Source organism: Amphiprion ocellaris, chromosome 3 (genome assembly GCF_022539595.1).
Source record: "Amphiprion ocellaris isolate individual 3 ecotype Okinawa chromosome 3, ASM2253959v1, whole genome shotgun sequence".
NCBI classification, from domain to species: Eukaryota; Metazoa; Chordata; class Actinopteri; family Pomacentridae; genus Amphiprion; species Amphiprion ocellaris.
The window spans coordinates 1,937,748-1,954,717 of record NC_072768.1 but is presented as its reverse complement, the minus strand read 5'-3'; the positions used below and the strand labels follow the sequence as shown (position 1 = coordinate 1,954,717).

General features: G+C 40.7%; 1 protein-coding gene across 3 annotated transcripts in view; it reads left to right on the top strand.

Moving 5' to 3' along the window:
• tmtc2b (transmembrane O-mannosyltransferase targeting cadherins 2b) overlaps positions 1-16,970 on the top strand; it is a 100,665-nt gene that overhangs the window by 33,752 nt on the left and 49,943 nt on the right. For all 3 annotated transcript variants that reach the window (XR_002746653.3, XR_004848137.2, XM_023279503.3), the window contains exon 2: positions 8,686-9,262. Coding sequence is in view for 1 of the 3 variants with exons in the window: in XM_023279503.3 (XP_023135271.1) it covers positions 8,686-9,262 (577 nt within the window). In the remaining 2 variants the exon portion in view is untranslated. The remainder of the gene's footprint in view (positions 1-8,685; positions 9,263-16,970) is intronic.

Here is a 16,970-nt window from a genome sequence, read left to right as displayed (position 1 = left end):
CGGGTCTGAGAACAAAAAGCTTCATTCTTGTTGGGCCGCCTGTGACGTCCATTTAATAAAAACCTGTTTGGGAAAATTTTCCAGTTAAGCAGTAAATTGGCTAAAAATCCAGAGACGAGACTGAGAAATTAAATTTTTCAATTTGTTGACCATTATGTGACCATTCATTTGAATTCAGCAAACCATAGATACTTAATGGATCCTTTCAAGTGATTATTTTGCTGCCATTTCATTGCAGGAAGATATTTTGTCTTTGAATTTTCAGAAGGTTATACCAGTGTTAAAGCCCTGCGCTGAGATACTTTAGAATTTTTTTTTGTGGGTGTTGTCATCTTCTTGTGGTTTCTCGTTTTTTTTGAATCATTGATCCAGTATTCATGTTAGCAGTGAGGCTCTGTGATCGGTGTTATCTGCTGGCCTTGCAGTCAGTCCACAATTTCAATTCTGAACAGAAATATCACAGTGGCTTCTGAATTTATTGCCAAGAAAGTTTGTGTAGAAATTCATGGTTCCCAGATAATATACCTTAATGACTCCGGTGACCCTCTGATTTTTCCTCTTAGTCCTTATTTTTGGTTTTCAGTGAAAATGCCTCAGCAAATAATTTTTACTGGCCTTCATACCCCCATCAGGATGAATTATATAACTCTGGTGATTCCAAAACTCTTCATCTTGTGCCTCAATCTCTGCATCCTCAACTGAACTTTTGTGTTTAGTGCTAACAAGTAAACATTAAATTAACCAAAATCAAGCTTATTTCTGTAGCACATAAACAACCACAAGAAGGAAAACAGAAATCGTGACACAATCATAATATAAAATACCAAAGACAGAGCAGGGCAACTAATGAGATCATTTTCTAAATTACAATAAATAAAAAATACTATAAAAAATCTCAAAGAGCAGCAAAAAGCTACTGAAAATACTGCGTTGTTGAATCTTACTAGACATTCATACACCCCGTGTTGGCCAAGTCCTGCCTTGCAGAGGCAGTAGCATGGCTGTGGACTTTTTTTTCTCACTTGTTTTCTGCTTTTTCACTCTTTATTTTGAACAAACTGATGTTTCTGCATCATTAGGCCTAACTGCAGGGGCTCTGTATAAATATCACCTTCAAGCAGTAAACAGACTCCTATAAAAACCCATCTAAACCCCAGGTATGGAAGAGTTCTTACACTTAAATGCCACTTTCTCAGCGAGGCCGTCGGCTGAAGGGAGATGCAGTGATGGACACAAAGCTCCACTTTTCTTTATAGACGCAAGACACAAAAGAGAGAAGAGTTAGTGCCTGAGAAAGCGAGGGATGTGTGAGAGAGAGGGGCCTACAGGGTTTGACCCAGCAGCTCTTTGCTGTCTTGCCACAGTCGTGAACATGCTGACAGATTTATTGGATACAATAATCTGAGTCTATATCACTCTGCTCTGCTCTGCTCTGCACGGCCAGCTCCTGTAATTGGTGCTTACACCTGGAATCAACTATAAACATCGCACAACTTTACACTTGGCCTGAAAATATGACATTAAGGTGATTTATTCAGAACACTCAGGCTTCGGACGGTGATTTTTTGTCTTCTAAAGAGCAACGACAACATGACATTCTCAGCAATTGTTAAGTAAAAGACGGAGTTTTTTACTAATGAAATGTTTCCTTGAACAAAAGTTGCTGAGGGGAAATTAATAGCGACACTTCTAGGTAGTTTTATCAAACAGGGCTGTGACCCTGAAGGCCCCCGCTGGATATCAGAGGACTGAGGAAGGCTCACACATACCCCTGGCAACTTTACACCATGGGATTTGATGGCGGAGCTGCCAGGATTCACGCTCTGCCAGTCTGGTTGGCCGGATAGAAGCGTGGCTCACCGGTTGGTTGGTTTGCTGGCTGGCTGGCTGGTTAGCTCTGGTGATCAGCATTCAGGTCACACCCTGCTGTGCCCATCCCGTGCAGCACAAAGGGCTGATCATGGATGCTAGGCAGCAGGCACGGGTATTCACCGAGCTCTCTGCAATGCTGGACAAGCCGGCCCCGCTCCAGACTCAGTGTCTCAGTGTCCCAGTGTTTGCTTGTCTACTGTGCCATGAAATGGAGTGAGGGTGTATGATTGTGCCAGCGGAGCAATGCAAATACGCTCCTTAGGGGGGGAGCATAGAGGGAGGGTTGGGGAGTGCTGCAGGGTGATTCGGGTAGAGTGATGCATGTTTCACGCTGAAGACGACTTGGATCCTTTTAAATGAGCCCATGCATTTTTGTTTGATTGTGTGGGCATATTTTTCTGACACTTTTTGCAAAGCTTACACCCGAGGTGTCAAACTCATTTTAGTTCAGGTTCCACATTCAGCCCAGTTTGATCTGAAGGGGACCAGTAAAACCACAGAATAATACCCTATAAATAACCACAACTCCTAATGTTTCCTTTGGTTTAGTACCAAAAAGTACATTCTGAAAATGTTCACATTTAAGAAACTTATCTTTTTAGAAAACATTATGAACAACCTGAAAGTTCTTAAGAAAAATAAATTCAGTTTCAACAACATTATGCCTTAATTTTGGCATTTATACCAATTTACACCATTATTTACAACTTCCAGATCACAGAGTGTCTACAAAAGCAGAAAACATTTAGTCACAGGTATCTGGAACTGAACTATATAGTATTTTACTTTATGATCAAAATGACAAATCAGATAAAAAAAAAAAAAACAGCAAAAACAAGACAAAATATTATAAAAATGAGACACAAAATGACAAATGTGAGAAACAAAATGACAAAAAATTAGACAAGCGACAAACAAAAAAGACAAAAAATTGACAAAAGTTACAAAGCGACAAAAAAAATGGACAAAAACAAGACAAAAATTACACAGATGACACAGACAAGATGAAAAATGACAAATAAGAAAAAAACAACAAAAAATGGACAACACGAATGAGACAAACAACACAATTACAACAAAAATGACACACAAAACAGTGAATAAAACAAAACACAAAACGACAAAAGCATGGCACGAACGACAACGGTCAGACAAAAAAACAATAAAAACAAGACAAAACATTACCAAAATGAGACACAAAATGACAAAAGAACAATGAACAATCTAGTATTTTACTTTATGATCAAAAAAACTTGTCATGATCTAGAAATTATTTTAAATTTATAGTTTTACTAATTTACAATCTGCAGTTAATGTCTTCTCTGGAATTTTTACACTTTGAGGGCCGGATTGGACCCTCTGGAGGACCGCTTTTGGCCCGCGGCCTGCATGTTGGACACCCCTGACTTAGACCAATAAATCCATGTAATGCTAAGACATGTATGAAAGGAGAGACTCTCACAAACAGAGTAAGAAACTAATAGAATATATGTAAAAGAAGCAGAATGTGTAAAAGTAGGGGCACTGAAAACGTAAATCAACAGCTTGACTCATTCAACACAGTAAAGGACACGGACTAATGATATCCAGTGAAAGAATATTGATTGACTGAATTGCATTTTAGGAGTAAAGAAGAACCCTAATTTTCCTCGTTCCTAACCTTTACTGTGATTGCACACATCCACCATCTCATCCATCCTCAGTCTCCTTCCGTTCATTAATTGCAGTGATAGAAGGCGGTGTCAGGTGTCTACAACAGGAGATAATAGTGCAACACTTTTCCCCGAATTTGTTCCTGATAAAAGTGAAAAGAAACCGGCTAGTTTTGTAAAATTTCACATAGATTTTTTTCTTTGTTTGATGAAAGAAACAGTTTAGTATAAAATGATGAGTGCATCTGCGAACAGGGGTTATTTTCAGATCAATAAATTAGAATGAAAAAGACCAGAGGATTTCTGCTGCTTAAATAACTAAAACTACATGACAAGAAAATGCTCTCTTGCTCTAAAAACGTGCTCCACTGTGTTTCCCGAGGCTGTTTTCTTACTATCAAGGACTTTTATTATAAGCTGGCTAATCACGTGTGTCAAACGGAAGAAAGAAGCCATTCATTCTCCACAATGGGGATTTTACGGCAGCCTCTGTGGTGTGTCGGCTACAGGAGCTGCCCCACAACGGCTTTTTCTGCTTCGCCCTCCTCTTTTATTCAAAATGTATCGAAACATTCGGTGACGCTTAGATACCGTAGTTATTGACAACATTTTAGCCTGAAGATCAAGAAATGGGGAGCTGTGACAGTAAGCTATTCCTTCTCTCCATGTTGAATAGTGCCCATCTTTATGTTTCTTCCCTCCTCAGCTGAGCTAAAAATGTTAACGCTTGATTATATTTTGTCCAGTTTGACTGTCAGATCCCAGCAAGCTATCTGTAACACTGCCCCCTAACAGTCATCTTCTTCCCTTTCAATTTTGCTAAATTATTTCCCCTCATCTTTGTTCATTTCATCTCTATCACCATTTCCATTCATAATTAATGTACTAAATGGGCATTTTGAGAGTTGGCTTTACTGATGCCACTCAGTATGTTAATTATAGCCCCCTAAAGGGACAAAATACGACTATTTATCTCCAGTCTAATAAAACAGATTTAAGAGATGAAGGTTAAATAGCTTATTTGGTAAAGAAAACAAAATGAACATGCACTCTCGCCCATATAAAGAGAATTTTTTTCTATATTCGGTACCTTACGAGCAGCGGAGGAATGCCCATTAATGGCTGCAAGCATGCTCATGGGAAGAAACATTAGACAAAGAGCTTTCCGGAAACAGTGAGTGGGCTACCCCGGTGTCTCTGTGGGCAGTCTAAAAATACCACTGTGCTTCTTTCAGATATTCAATCTGGGTGATGACATATTGTTGGCAGACCTTCGATCACTTTCTCCAAACTCCCAGCAGACTTGATTTTCTTTGCACATGCTGTCACAACTGGAAATCTTTAAACGCTTTGTATTTTAAAGGGCTCACTTTCTCTTTGTGAAGTGTGTAATTTATCACCAACTTTTAAATCGCTGTGAATATTGTTATTTTTTCACTTCTTAGTGCCCGGTTTAACCACAAGGATCCGATGGGAACTCCTTACAAAGAAGGTCGCTGCTAGTTAAATTTCATATTTCCGTTCAAGTGTTTCATATTTTCCCTGAAGCTCTCCACGTATTGTTGACATGGGTGTTGCTCTACTTCCTGTTTACTTCTCCATTGCCCTTCAGTTTTGTCCCATATTTACAGCCGCGCAAAGCATCTGTTACTTAAAACAAATCCTGGTGCTTCACTCTCGTGTGATTTATTTCTGGGCAGATGCCCAGCTCACACATTCTTCGGTGAGGATGGTTTGGCTATTTTCATGTCGTTTTCCTTCAGGCTTTGGAGGATTTTAGAAAAAGGTTTCTAGTCTGGTCGTACAGCTCTGTTCCCCTCATAACTTCATCTCAAATTCATTGAGAAGATGCAAAGTGGGAAAATCCTGATGACATGTCCTTGGTTTTCAATCTCCTTTCTAATATCCAGCTCCATCTCCCGTGTGCTCCCGCTAGTCTCTGCACCGAAAAGCCAATCAATCTTCAATTTTAGATGGCCTCTTTACATGGGATCATGCAGTCATTGGATCTGGCTATTTTCTTCATCCTACTGCTGCATTCACATTACGAGTAGAGCTATTCAGGGGTAAAGAGGTTAGCTCTCACATGATTATTTCTCAGCTAAGGAGATAAGAAGATAACAGCGGGACATTTTTCATGGAAATGCTCCTGAAACGATTCTGTTCTGGGTTGACAAATTACACAGCTCTGAGGTCACAGTAAGGATATTTCCTGCATTTTCATTTGATCACAAACATAGAATATCATGCCTTTGTAAAACTGTAAGGAGTCACTGCACTGCACATGAAATGGGTTATTTTCAGTGTCCCGTTTCTGCCTTCTGACGTGGTGTTGGAATAAAAATGATCGTTTCTGTGAAGCTTTGAGGAGACTGATATGTAGAACAGACACCGTGCTGCCTTTGTGTTCTCTGTTGTGCACGATCACACGTCTTTCTGTTGGTGTTACACATATTTTTAGACATATTGAGTTTCAGACGTGTTGCAATCAGCCTCTCAGTTCACCACAATTATTTCAATTAGCTGCAGTATGTACAGTAAAATGCATATAGTGTTCTCTAAAACCTCACACAGTAGCCTTATCCTTCATGCTGTATGCGTAAACAACCCTGTTCCTGAATAATCCAAGACTTTCCAACACAAGGATAAAGCTGCAGTTTCTGACTTTCTGACAAGCAAACAAATAACGACAGATTGATGCGCCTGAACGAGATCCAGACACGTAGCAGAGGAATCGAGGATGGCAGTCAGAGGTAGATGATCGAGTGAAGAGTAATGGGAGGTAGAAAAAGATTTTGTGGGGCTTCTCTTGTTAGTGGCCACATGATCCCCTTCGTTCCTCTGGGAATCGGAGTACAGGCTGGCGGTTGTGGGAGGAATGTGCTCCCGGCTGGAAAAGACTCTCAGTGCACGGAGAGGTCTTCCCTGCTGCCAGCACTGCTGAGGAATGGGCCCAACCAGCAGCAGAAACCCAATCTTCCTCTCCAGCTGGCCTCCTCTCTGGTAGAGGTTTGATGATGACGATGATGGACCGGCAGTGGATTAATGATTTGCCCTCAGATTGTCCATGACTGGTTGGACTATAATGCAAATGTGTTAATTCAGCTGCGGGGGTATCTCATTTATCCTTGCATCGTGGGTGAAGAGGTTACGCTCCCCCTTTTCTCTGCATTCCTTGAATCCTTGCTTGTGGACCACACTGTGCTAGGCGCTCCTCTGCCTCTGCAATATATATATAAAAAAGAGACGATTTTAGAGGTGAACCTTGTGCAAAGCAATGCTGTAAGCGCAGCAGGCTTTTGTGTCTGCTTCGCACTGGATTTTGTCTGTGCATCGCTGCCAGAAAAGCTCTGGTGTGGTTTTGAGGCAATATATAATGTATCTGGCCTCGCTGGCTCCACCGCACTGTGCAATGGAAAAAGAGCGCACTTGTCTCCAAAATGGCTTTGAGATGTAATTGAACCATAATGCCTCTTATGTGAGCATCTTGCGGTGGAATGAAGATCTCACTTGACAAATGGGCCAGAGAAAATAAACTGGCATAACTGAGTCATGAAGTGGAGAGTTTGGGCTTCCGACTCCTTGAGCCCGCCGCTGGAGGGTTCGAGCTTCCGTCAGTCTGGCTGCAGAAGGTAGAGGAACCCAATCATTTCTTGCACCGACATCCGAGGCATTTCTGTTATATCCCCGCTGATTATTTGCATGTCCTTTCCAGCATCCTGAGGCCTGGTAGTATTTATTTCCCTTAAATCCATCATAAGGGGAGCTATTTCTACTCAAACTTTTCATTGAGGACGGTTTCAATTTGTGATTTGATGAATGCCGCAACCCCTGCTGCACCACACCAAGCTTCCCATGAGCCTTCTGGTATTGAAAGGTGGCAGCCACTCAGTGGGCTCCTGCCAAGGTAAAGTGTTACGCTTCAGAGCCTCGGACTGACCGAGGAAAAGTTCATTACTTTCTGAGTATATTCACTTTTCTCACATTTATTTTCATTTATTCACAGATAAAAACTAAAATGCCTCTTTTCATGTGCCGTTGGAGGCTCCCTCCCACCTTTTCTCCACCCCTCTCCCTTTGAACTAATTATCTGCACTAATTGTGACTACCACGAGGACAGATTACAACCTGCTGCACTTGGCTTGTTATCACTTGTCATGTTTCATCTATCACACTTGCAATTAAACAACACCTTGTTTCTGCTTTTCCGACCACCTTCTCTCTGAGGAGGCGCCTTGTGTTGCACATCATCAGTACCAGCATCTCAAAGAAAACCAGCGGAGGCCTTTTTCTTTGTCAGACACCTTGTATGGTGACAGGACAGACAGAAAAAACATCCATGTAGGGACTCCTGTAGAGAGAAACGTTCCCTTCTTCCTTGACCCCTGCTGACCGTTCCCCTGCCACCGACACACAGCTTGTGGCTGATGTAGCAGCAGGAGGTTAGGTCATGAGGTTCATCCCTGACAGAGAACAAGTCAGAGATGTTCTCATATTTTGAGTCCATGCTCACCAAGAGAGACTGAAATTACATATTTGGTGTTTTTTATCACTATTAAACATGGGCTTATCTACCAGCTTTGCACAGACTCTGAGCTGCTGTGTTCATTGTCACAGTGGACCACCTTCTCTCCAAACTGCATTTTGCCAGTAATTCCTCTTTACTGCGTGCTTGTATTTGCGGCTATGGGTGTGGTGCTCTTGCTTAATCCCCAAGTCCACAGCTCTAAGAGCTGTGGCTGTGGTGGCACCCTCTGATTTTCTCTTTGTGAATGCCACATGACCGCACTCTCAGGGCAAAGCTGTAAGCAAGTGCAAAGTTACATTTCATTGCAACCCATATTTTCTGCTTAGTCTGCACTGGTAAAGAATAGCTGTGCATCCTCCTCAGAGAATCTGCTGTGCTCTGCCAGGAGATGGACTGTGTGTCGTAAACAATGTTTTCAGATGTAACACTTTGTATTGAATGTGGCAGGATGGTGAAGTGGAGGCAGTGAAGCAGAGGGACATTAATTGAACCGAGAAAAATGTGAATGTCCAGCACTGCATTAAAAATGTATGGGATCTGTCCATCTGTAGCAGCCTACATGCATTACCTTTCTTTTTTTTTTGTTTTTTCTGGACGTAGAAGTCCTTCTAACCTTTCCTGTTCTCTTTACAGCCGTGCAATCAAGACCAATCAGGACCTGCTCCCAGAGACCCCCTGGACAAACATCTTCTACGATGACTTCTGGGGCACCTTACTCACACACAGTGGCAGCCATAAGTCCTACCGACCCCTCTGCACCCTCTCCTTCCGCCTTAACCATGCCGTGGGTGGGCTGGAGCCTTGGGGTTACCACCTGGTGAATGTGGCCTTCCACGGGGCTGTGACCGGCCTGTTTACCTGCCTGGCTCGCCTGCTGCTGGGAGGAGGGCTGTGGAGCCTGCTAGCCGGCCTGCTCTTCGCCTCTCACCCCATCCACACGGAGGCGGTGGCCGGCGTGGTCGGGCGGGCCGATGAAGGCGCTGCCCTGTTCTTCTTGCTGTCCCTGCTGTGCTATATACGTCACTGCAGGCTGCGGGGTCAGGCGGAGTCGTGGCGGCTCGTGGCCTGGTTCGTCGTTAGCCTGGGCTGCGCTGCCTGCAGCATGCTGTGGAAGGAGCTGGGAGTGACCGTCCTGGCCGTATCAGCGCTGTACGATGTCTGCGTTTTCCACAAGCTCAAATTGAGACAGATCATCATGCTACTATACAAGGTAAACAGTTGGTTCTCGTCCCGTCGTGCTGCTTTTTCACATGTATCTTATTTCCTGCATCTGTTCCACGACTCAGGAATCTGGCAGGTTTTGGAAAGCTGATATACGTAGGTGTGTATGCGTGTGTGTGTGCTATATGTGTGTGATTTGTTTGCTTTTCATCACAATATAATTTGAAAAACATTCCCCAGTGTGCACAGCTGTGTCATCCAGGTCAGATTGTTGTGTTTTCCATTATATGCAACACATGCTGAGAAAGGAAACAGAATCTTTTTTCTCTGTGTCTGTGCATGACTCACATACATAGATTTCAATGAGTATTCATTAATTCATGTACTGAGGGGCAATCTTAGATTTAAGTTTGAGTATTGTTATGGTAATGAAAAAATATATTGTTAACCTTTTGAACTTGGAGTAGTTTCTGCATGTTTTTTTTTGTTTTTGTTTTTTGCATTTTTACTCACTGTGGGCTAACTTTCTTCTTGCACATCTGTGGAAACGACACAGCCAGAAGTAGAGAACTTAAAAAGTATTTTGTGTTGTATAAACAAGTTATAGTGGCATAAACCATGAAAACAAACCAACTAACAAACAAACAAATAAAAATCATTATTTATTTAACACATTACAACTTTTTTCCAAGTGCCCAAATTCTTTTCTGGACAAATATAGTGTCTCTGAATACTATATACATATTTCACTATTTACTATTACTAGTGCTTCTGTACTTGTCTCCTATCTGCTTGGTGTAAACACAGCCTGCAGTTCAGCCAAAATGTTCCTGAATTTTTGTCACGTAAACGTTGGGTTCAGCTGTGTCATTCATGGCTTTTCAGTTGTCATGTGAAACGCAGAATTTTTTGTTTATTATAGAATCTGTTTAAAGAAAACGGTTTGTTTCTGGCATTTTTTTAAAAAATGAGAGGTGGAATAAAGTGGTTTTGGTGACATATTATGATTACAAGTTTAGATTTGGTTAAGTTTCCCACTGAAACCTTAACAGAAAATTCAAAATCTAATTATTCTTTCTGTTTTTACAGTCTCTGCCTCTGATATATGGTGTCATTTTGACTATTTTTTTTCCTAATATGACTAATCTTTAAAACTGCTAGTGAGTTTTGAGGGTTAATACGATGATTTTCTTGCTAAAACATTAATTCTTATGATCCAAGCAGTATCATGATAAAACTGATGTGTATTTGCTTGGACATTCACATTACACACAAAAGAGAAGAAAATGAAAACATTTCTCTGAAGAAATAGTTGAGATAACAAAAAGCGATGGCCACTTTATATTTTCATGTCACTTTTGAAGCACCCGGCCATTAAGGAGCCCTTTTCCCAAACAGCTTCTGTCAGAAGTATTTACTGTTTGCTGTCTAGTCAATGTGACATCCGTGACTCTCTACTCATCATAACAAATTCAACAGGACGTGTGCACAAACGTGACAAAAGGGCTCCAGGACGACCGATGAGAGGGTGGCTATCTGGCAAAAGATAACACTTTTAAGAACTGTACTGTGGCAAGGAGGGTTAGGGGTCAGCAGTGATGGAGGGAAAACCTGAGAGAGGCACATTCAGAGACACAAACAGGGAGAGGAAATCATTTAATTGAGGAGCCAATCCGTTCTCTCCCTTTCAGTGCTCAGCACAGTGTGGAAATGAAGAGTGAGGGCCTCTGCTGGCTTCTTCTCCATGCTGTCTTCTCATGATTTAAGCCTTATCTGACTCCTCGTGTCCTCCAGAGTACGGCCCATCCATTGCCGCAGGCAGACAAGTCCTCTAATGGCTTGTCAGGCATGGCTAGACTAGAGAGGAAACAGGGCCAAAAGGGCTGAGGGGGACGATGCCTCAAAGCTGACAGTTTTTCAACTTTTTGATTGAAAGTCCACAAACCCTGCTGATCCAATTGTCTCTGGGAAAAAAAATGGACTGGAAGATCATTACAATTCTGGCACTGAGCAGCTCCTATATATTTCTTTCATGGTTTGCCATCGTGGTTAACTAAATTGGCAAACATCTCCAGGGGAAGATGTGTTCTGCTACTGCACACCACGTCCAGTGCAGCTTCTGAATTACACAGTTTCAGATGCTGACAGTAGGATTTTCTTTGATGGTTTGTAGTTTTTTGTGCAAAACACATTATTGATGTTAAGTGGTGATTATAGTAATTACTAATAATATAATAAACTTTAGTTATATGGTAACTTTATACGTAAGTTGCAGCTCAAAGTCGCTGTAAACATTTGAAAAGTTCACAAATAGGTAAAATTAAAATAGATCAACAAAGTAAGCAAGACAACAAGAAACTACATTATAACAAAATTGAATGCTTTTTAAAAAAATAATTTACAGTTACAAGATGTATGCTGGATATTTATCAGTAGGCTGTTCAACAGATTTGACTAATATTAAGCCTATTGGTACATTTGTTGCTGAAGTATTGGATAAATTAAAGCAGGCAACTAAATCTACAAAAGCAAAATGATTCAAAATCATGGAAACTAGTCATAAAATTTTCACATTGATTCTATAGGAGAGAGGGAGCTGATGTAAAGCTGATAAAAAAAATGGGTGTGATGTGCTCTGACAGGTTCTTTTTGTTCAAATTTGTTCCAATTTTTGGGTTGTTCAGTTCAAAAAGTTCTGCAAAAATCAAGATGAGAGTCAATCAGCCTCTATTCTAATACTTTACATGTGCTAGATTTCTAAAGTTAGAAAAATGTTGAAACTTTTTGACACTGTTTTGCAAGAATTGCAAGGTCTCTTAAAGTTCAGTCTTTATTTAACAGTCAAAAGTCAAAATTAATCATATATTTATGTCCCAAAAATTGCAGATTTTCCTGAAGGCTTTACAATCTGTTCAGTTCACAATGTGTGATTGGAAAATTACACCTTTTATTTGATTTAAGTCAGCTAAAAATGTCATTATTTTACAAATATTTGTTGCTATTTGAAAGAAAAATGGCATTTATTAAGGAGTGAATAAGGGTGAATATTTGTTAAATTACAAATATCTAATAAAATCACAGAGAAAATGTATTCATTTACACTTAAAAAACACCATCAAAACATTTTTTTACAAATACTTATTTGCTCTGTTATAATGTGTAACCATAAAATTTTACAGTTTCTCTGTATTTACATCAGCTAAAGATATATTGGAACAGTTTTTACAACTTTTGAATGTTTCAGTATCTTTCTACCATTTTTAAGCTATTTTTTTTCGGCACCCTTTGGTTTTTGGTCTGTTTTCTGGTGTTTAATACGTTCAACGAACATGTTGATAAAGAGTCTAACAATCTGCATTTTATTTACTCATTTATTTGCAGCACAGAGGAGAACTGAGGCTACGGCTCACTTACCGTGGATTACTTTGCGTTGCGCAGACAAATCAGGAACTGTGTGGGTTGTCAGGCACTTTTAAAAAAACAACTGACTGTTTTGAGAGAAGACTGTAAAACAGCATATTTTTCTGGACGTGAGTTTGCCATACATGGTTTTATTCTTTTTTTCCCCAACATGCAGCTTTAGTTGACAACTGTCATTATCGTAGCATGTCATTTAGTCGCACCACAGCCGACATAAAAGCACGCACAGAAGGAGAACTGTCATCATCACTTCAATCACGTTGACTTGGGAGGTTTCTTTTCTGTAAGATTTGACCGCCTGTAATGAAACGGCGCTCTGTGATCATGAGTATGTATGCATGAGTATTGTGACCCAATCTGTTACCCAAATGGCAGCCAGTCCACTGCTGCAGCATGTACATTTGTCTCCCTGCGTCTCTGTGGAGCAAGGCAGTCACTTTGAGTGATGGTGGGCGAAGGGGAGTTATTCCTCAGGGCGAGTTGAGCCTTCAGCCACCCGTATGAGCATTAAATTGTATACAGTGCTGAAAATGATCACAGTGAAAATAAATACAGTCCCCCACCTTAAATTCAGGCTGGAGATCTATCAGCTGGTGAAAACTCCCCCCAAAACAGCGTTGTAATGTTCTGCGATAAGAGGGAAACAAGGCATAAAAGCGTGAGAAAGTAACTGTCATTCTGTCCCTGATTTTCCGTGTTTGAGTGCATGAAACCCGTTCTTCAGTCGGACTAAAGAGGCCCGGTTATTCCGTGACTGACGGGCCGTAATGGGCCGGCGCTCCGTTTTATCGCCGAGCTCTCCACTCAGCTGGAGTCATTTGACATTTAACGTTGGAAATGGTGAAATGGGCCTGCTTATCTGATTGTGGCACACAGTCAATTACATTAGAGTTTTATATCTGCTGCAAATCTCTCATTGTGTCATTACGGCTTCTGTGTGCAGTCTGAGGAGTGTAGGCAGACTGTAATCCTGTCTAGGCTCATAACTCATGGCATCTCCACTTTAAACTGCAGACTCTGCATGTAAATCAGAGGCGAGACGTAATGCACCCATATTATCCTGACTGATTGTTTATGTGTTGGAATTTGCATAAACAATCTTGGATTAGGAGAATCTTATGCTGCAATTAGCCAGGTCTAAAAATACACGTAGTAAATAAATAGTTCTGCAAAATCAGAAAAATAATTGCAGAAACATGAAAGCATGTTGTATTATAATACTGTATGCATGAATGGACTTGTTTGTGCATCATGCATACATTTCCAGTTCAGTGATAAAAAATCCAACAGTATCTGGGTAATACAAAATCCTTAAAGCAGCGGTGTCAAACTCATCTTAGTTCAGGTTCCACATTCAGCCCAATTTGATCCTAAGTGGGTCAGACCAGTTAAATCACAACATAATAACCTATAAATGACCACAACTGCAAATTATAATCACAGGTGTCTGGAACTGAATGATAAAGTATTTTACTTTATGATCAAAATGACAAAAGTCTGACAAAAAAAGACAAAAAACAACAAAAACAAGACAAAACCTGACAAAAACCAGAAACAAAATGACAAAAAATAAGACAAACAACATGAAACAAAACAAAAAAAGGCTAAAATTTTGACCAAAAAGTTACAAAGTGACAAAAAAAATGGACAAACGACAAAAACGATGCTCAAAACACAGAATGAAGCAAAACACAAATTGACAAAAATGAGACACAAAACAACAAGAGCGAGAAAAAAAGGACAAAAAATGAGACAAACGACATGAAACAAAACCAAAAAGAGACAAAAAATTAGACAAAAAAGTTACAAAGCGATAAAAAATGGACGAACAACAAAAATAAGACAAAAAAAATTACATAAATGACACAAACGAGACAAAAAATGACAAAAGCGAGAAACAAAATGACAAAAAAGTAGACAACACAAGCGAGACAAAAAAAACACTAAACAACAAAGATGATGCACAAACAACGAATAGAGCAAAACACAAAATGACAAAAATAAGACAAAAAACACAAGCGAGACAAAAAGGAGACGCAAAACGACAAAAACATGAGACAAACGACAAAAAACAACAAAAACAAGACAAAATATTACAAAAATGAGACACGAAATGACAAAAGAACAATGAATAATCTAGTATTTTACTTTATGATCAAAACAACTTTTCATGGTCTAGAAACTATTTTTCAAATTTGCAGTTTGCAGGTGATGTTTTCTTTGTAATTTTTATATTTTACAAAGTCGTCCCGCGAGGCAAATTGGACACTCTGCAGGGCTGGTTCTGGGCCGCGGGCCGCATGTTTGACACCCCTGCCTTAAAGGGATTAGACAAACTTTATATTCTCCAGTACATTGGGACTATAAATGTTGACACATTATGCAGTGCATGCAGTGTAAAAGCTAATGACTTCTTCTGCCTGTGTTGGCAGTTATGGGAGCTTCTCCAGAGAAGCAAGAGAAACCAGAGGAAAACAATAGTGCTCAGATAATAATTGAATAAACATACCCTGCTGTAGCGCTGACCATGGAGTCAAAGCTCTAGGCATCTTCTGGCATGTGAACTGTGAGGAAAGCCTTTATTAAGAGATTTGGTAGAAACTTTGGATGCACTAGTGACCTTTCTCTACATCAGAAAGACACAGACAGTCACCCATCAGAGCGTATATATAATAAACTGTTACAAAAAAACACTTTTTACTAAAGAAAACCTCCGCTTTAAGTTGCAGTTTAGCTTTTTACGCTCCAAAATCTCCTAACTCTCTTCATGCACTCCCCCCTTCCCTTCCTTTCCCTCCCTGCAGTCATTAGTGTGTAGGTTTAGTTTTGAACCCAGCAGCTCTTCCAGTGTTGATAACTGGTGCCGGTATAAGCCCTCAGCTTATACTGTGTTCTAATTAGTTCTTTCCACGACATGTGTTGTCTTCAAAAGTGGAAAAAAAAAAGTCCTGTCATTAAATTGTTTACTCAAGCTGACCTTTACAGTGGTGATATTCTGCAGTTGCTACGTGCCTGATTAAAGCGTTTACGGCCATGTGTTGCTACATATCGAGCTACTCCGAGGCAATGAGTTAATTTGAGCATTTCAAATGTAACGCGGTTGGCAGTGGTGCGTATGTGGCGCAACCACAATTTATGTGGAAAAACGTGCTTTTTACGAGACCGTTTCCTGCACAGCATCAGTTAATAGGCTCATTTTCAATAAGAGATACTGAATCATAATTAGATCCCCTAATTTAGCTAAGGAAGGAATGCTTTTTAATGTGATCTGACGATGTTTATTCCATAGCATAATGCAATAAATCATTTGCTCTTAGGACCTGGTGCTCTTTCTTTGTTTGTTGACCAATTCAATTAATGGCTAGACAGTTGAAGACAGTGAAATTGGCCTGAACGCAGCCTCTAACAATGGGAAAAACAAGACCACTCTGGCCATATAACACTGTGTAAACATCTTCCCTACTTTTCCCCACATGTGTTGCTTCATAGTTGTTTATTTGTGAGAGTCCATTGTTCTTTTGTTTGAATGATCATGTCCACATAATGCTGCACTCCTTAGCCAGAGACAGAGAATGTTAGTGAGTTTGTTTCTGTGGAGAGCGCTGATAATGTACAGGTAGTGTCTGAGCTGCGGTCCCTGAGGGGCTGACACTCCTGACACGACCATGACAAGAACAATCCTTTGAAGACACAATAGTGAAATCTGAGGCTTTAAAGCGTAAACTGGATGAAGAGGAACTATCTGTGGTGATGTCATGTCAGTGCTGTATATCCTTCAGTACCTCCTGAGAACACATGTGCTCGAATATATCTTCAGAGAAACTCAAGACATGCTTTTGTCTGCATCCAACATGTGACAACCGCTGGAAAATGATTTCCAAATCTGGGCCGAGACCCAGCTGGCCCTTACTGAATGTGAACCTTACACACTTTATCTTTTCACACCTCTTGTTTTCTGTTCACACTTCTGCTATTAGTGCAAGGTCGCTGCTCAAGGCGTGTGTGTGTGAAATGTGTCTGGAGGGAGAGGGAGGGTTTACCTGGGCTCAGGTGTTGCGGAGCTGGTGGGGCCAACCGGGGCCTGAACTCCAGGATGTCAGAGATGGAGGAGGTTTGAAGGGCAGATGTGAGGTCGCTGTAAACATATGCAAACATGCAGCACGTATAGAGGCTGCATACACGATATGACATCCATACATACCCTTGCTGTGCATTAGACGGGGTAAAGAGAAGCACAGCCCACCCTATGCATTCTTACCTGGGGCTCCACAGATGCTCCTCCACGCTCTAATGGCTCCTGTCACCGCGTGATAGATTGAGCCTGGTGGGCTCAGCTA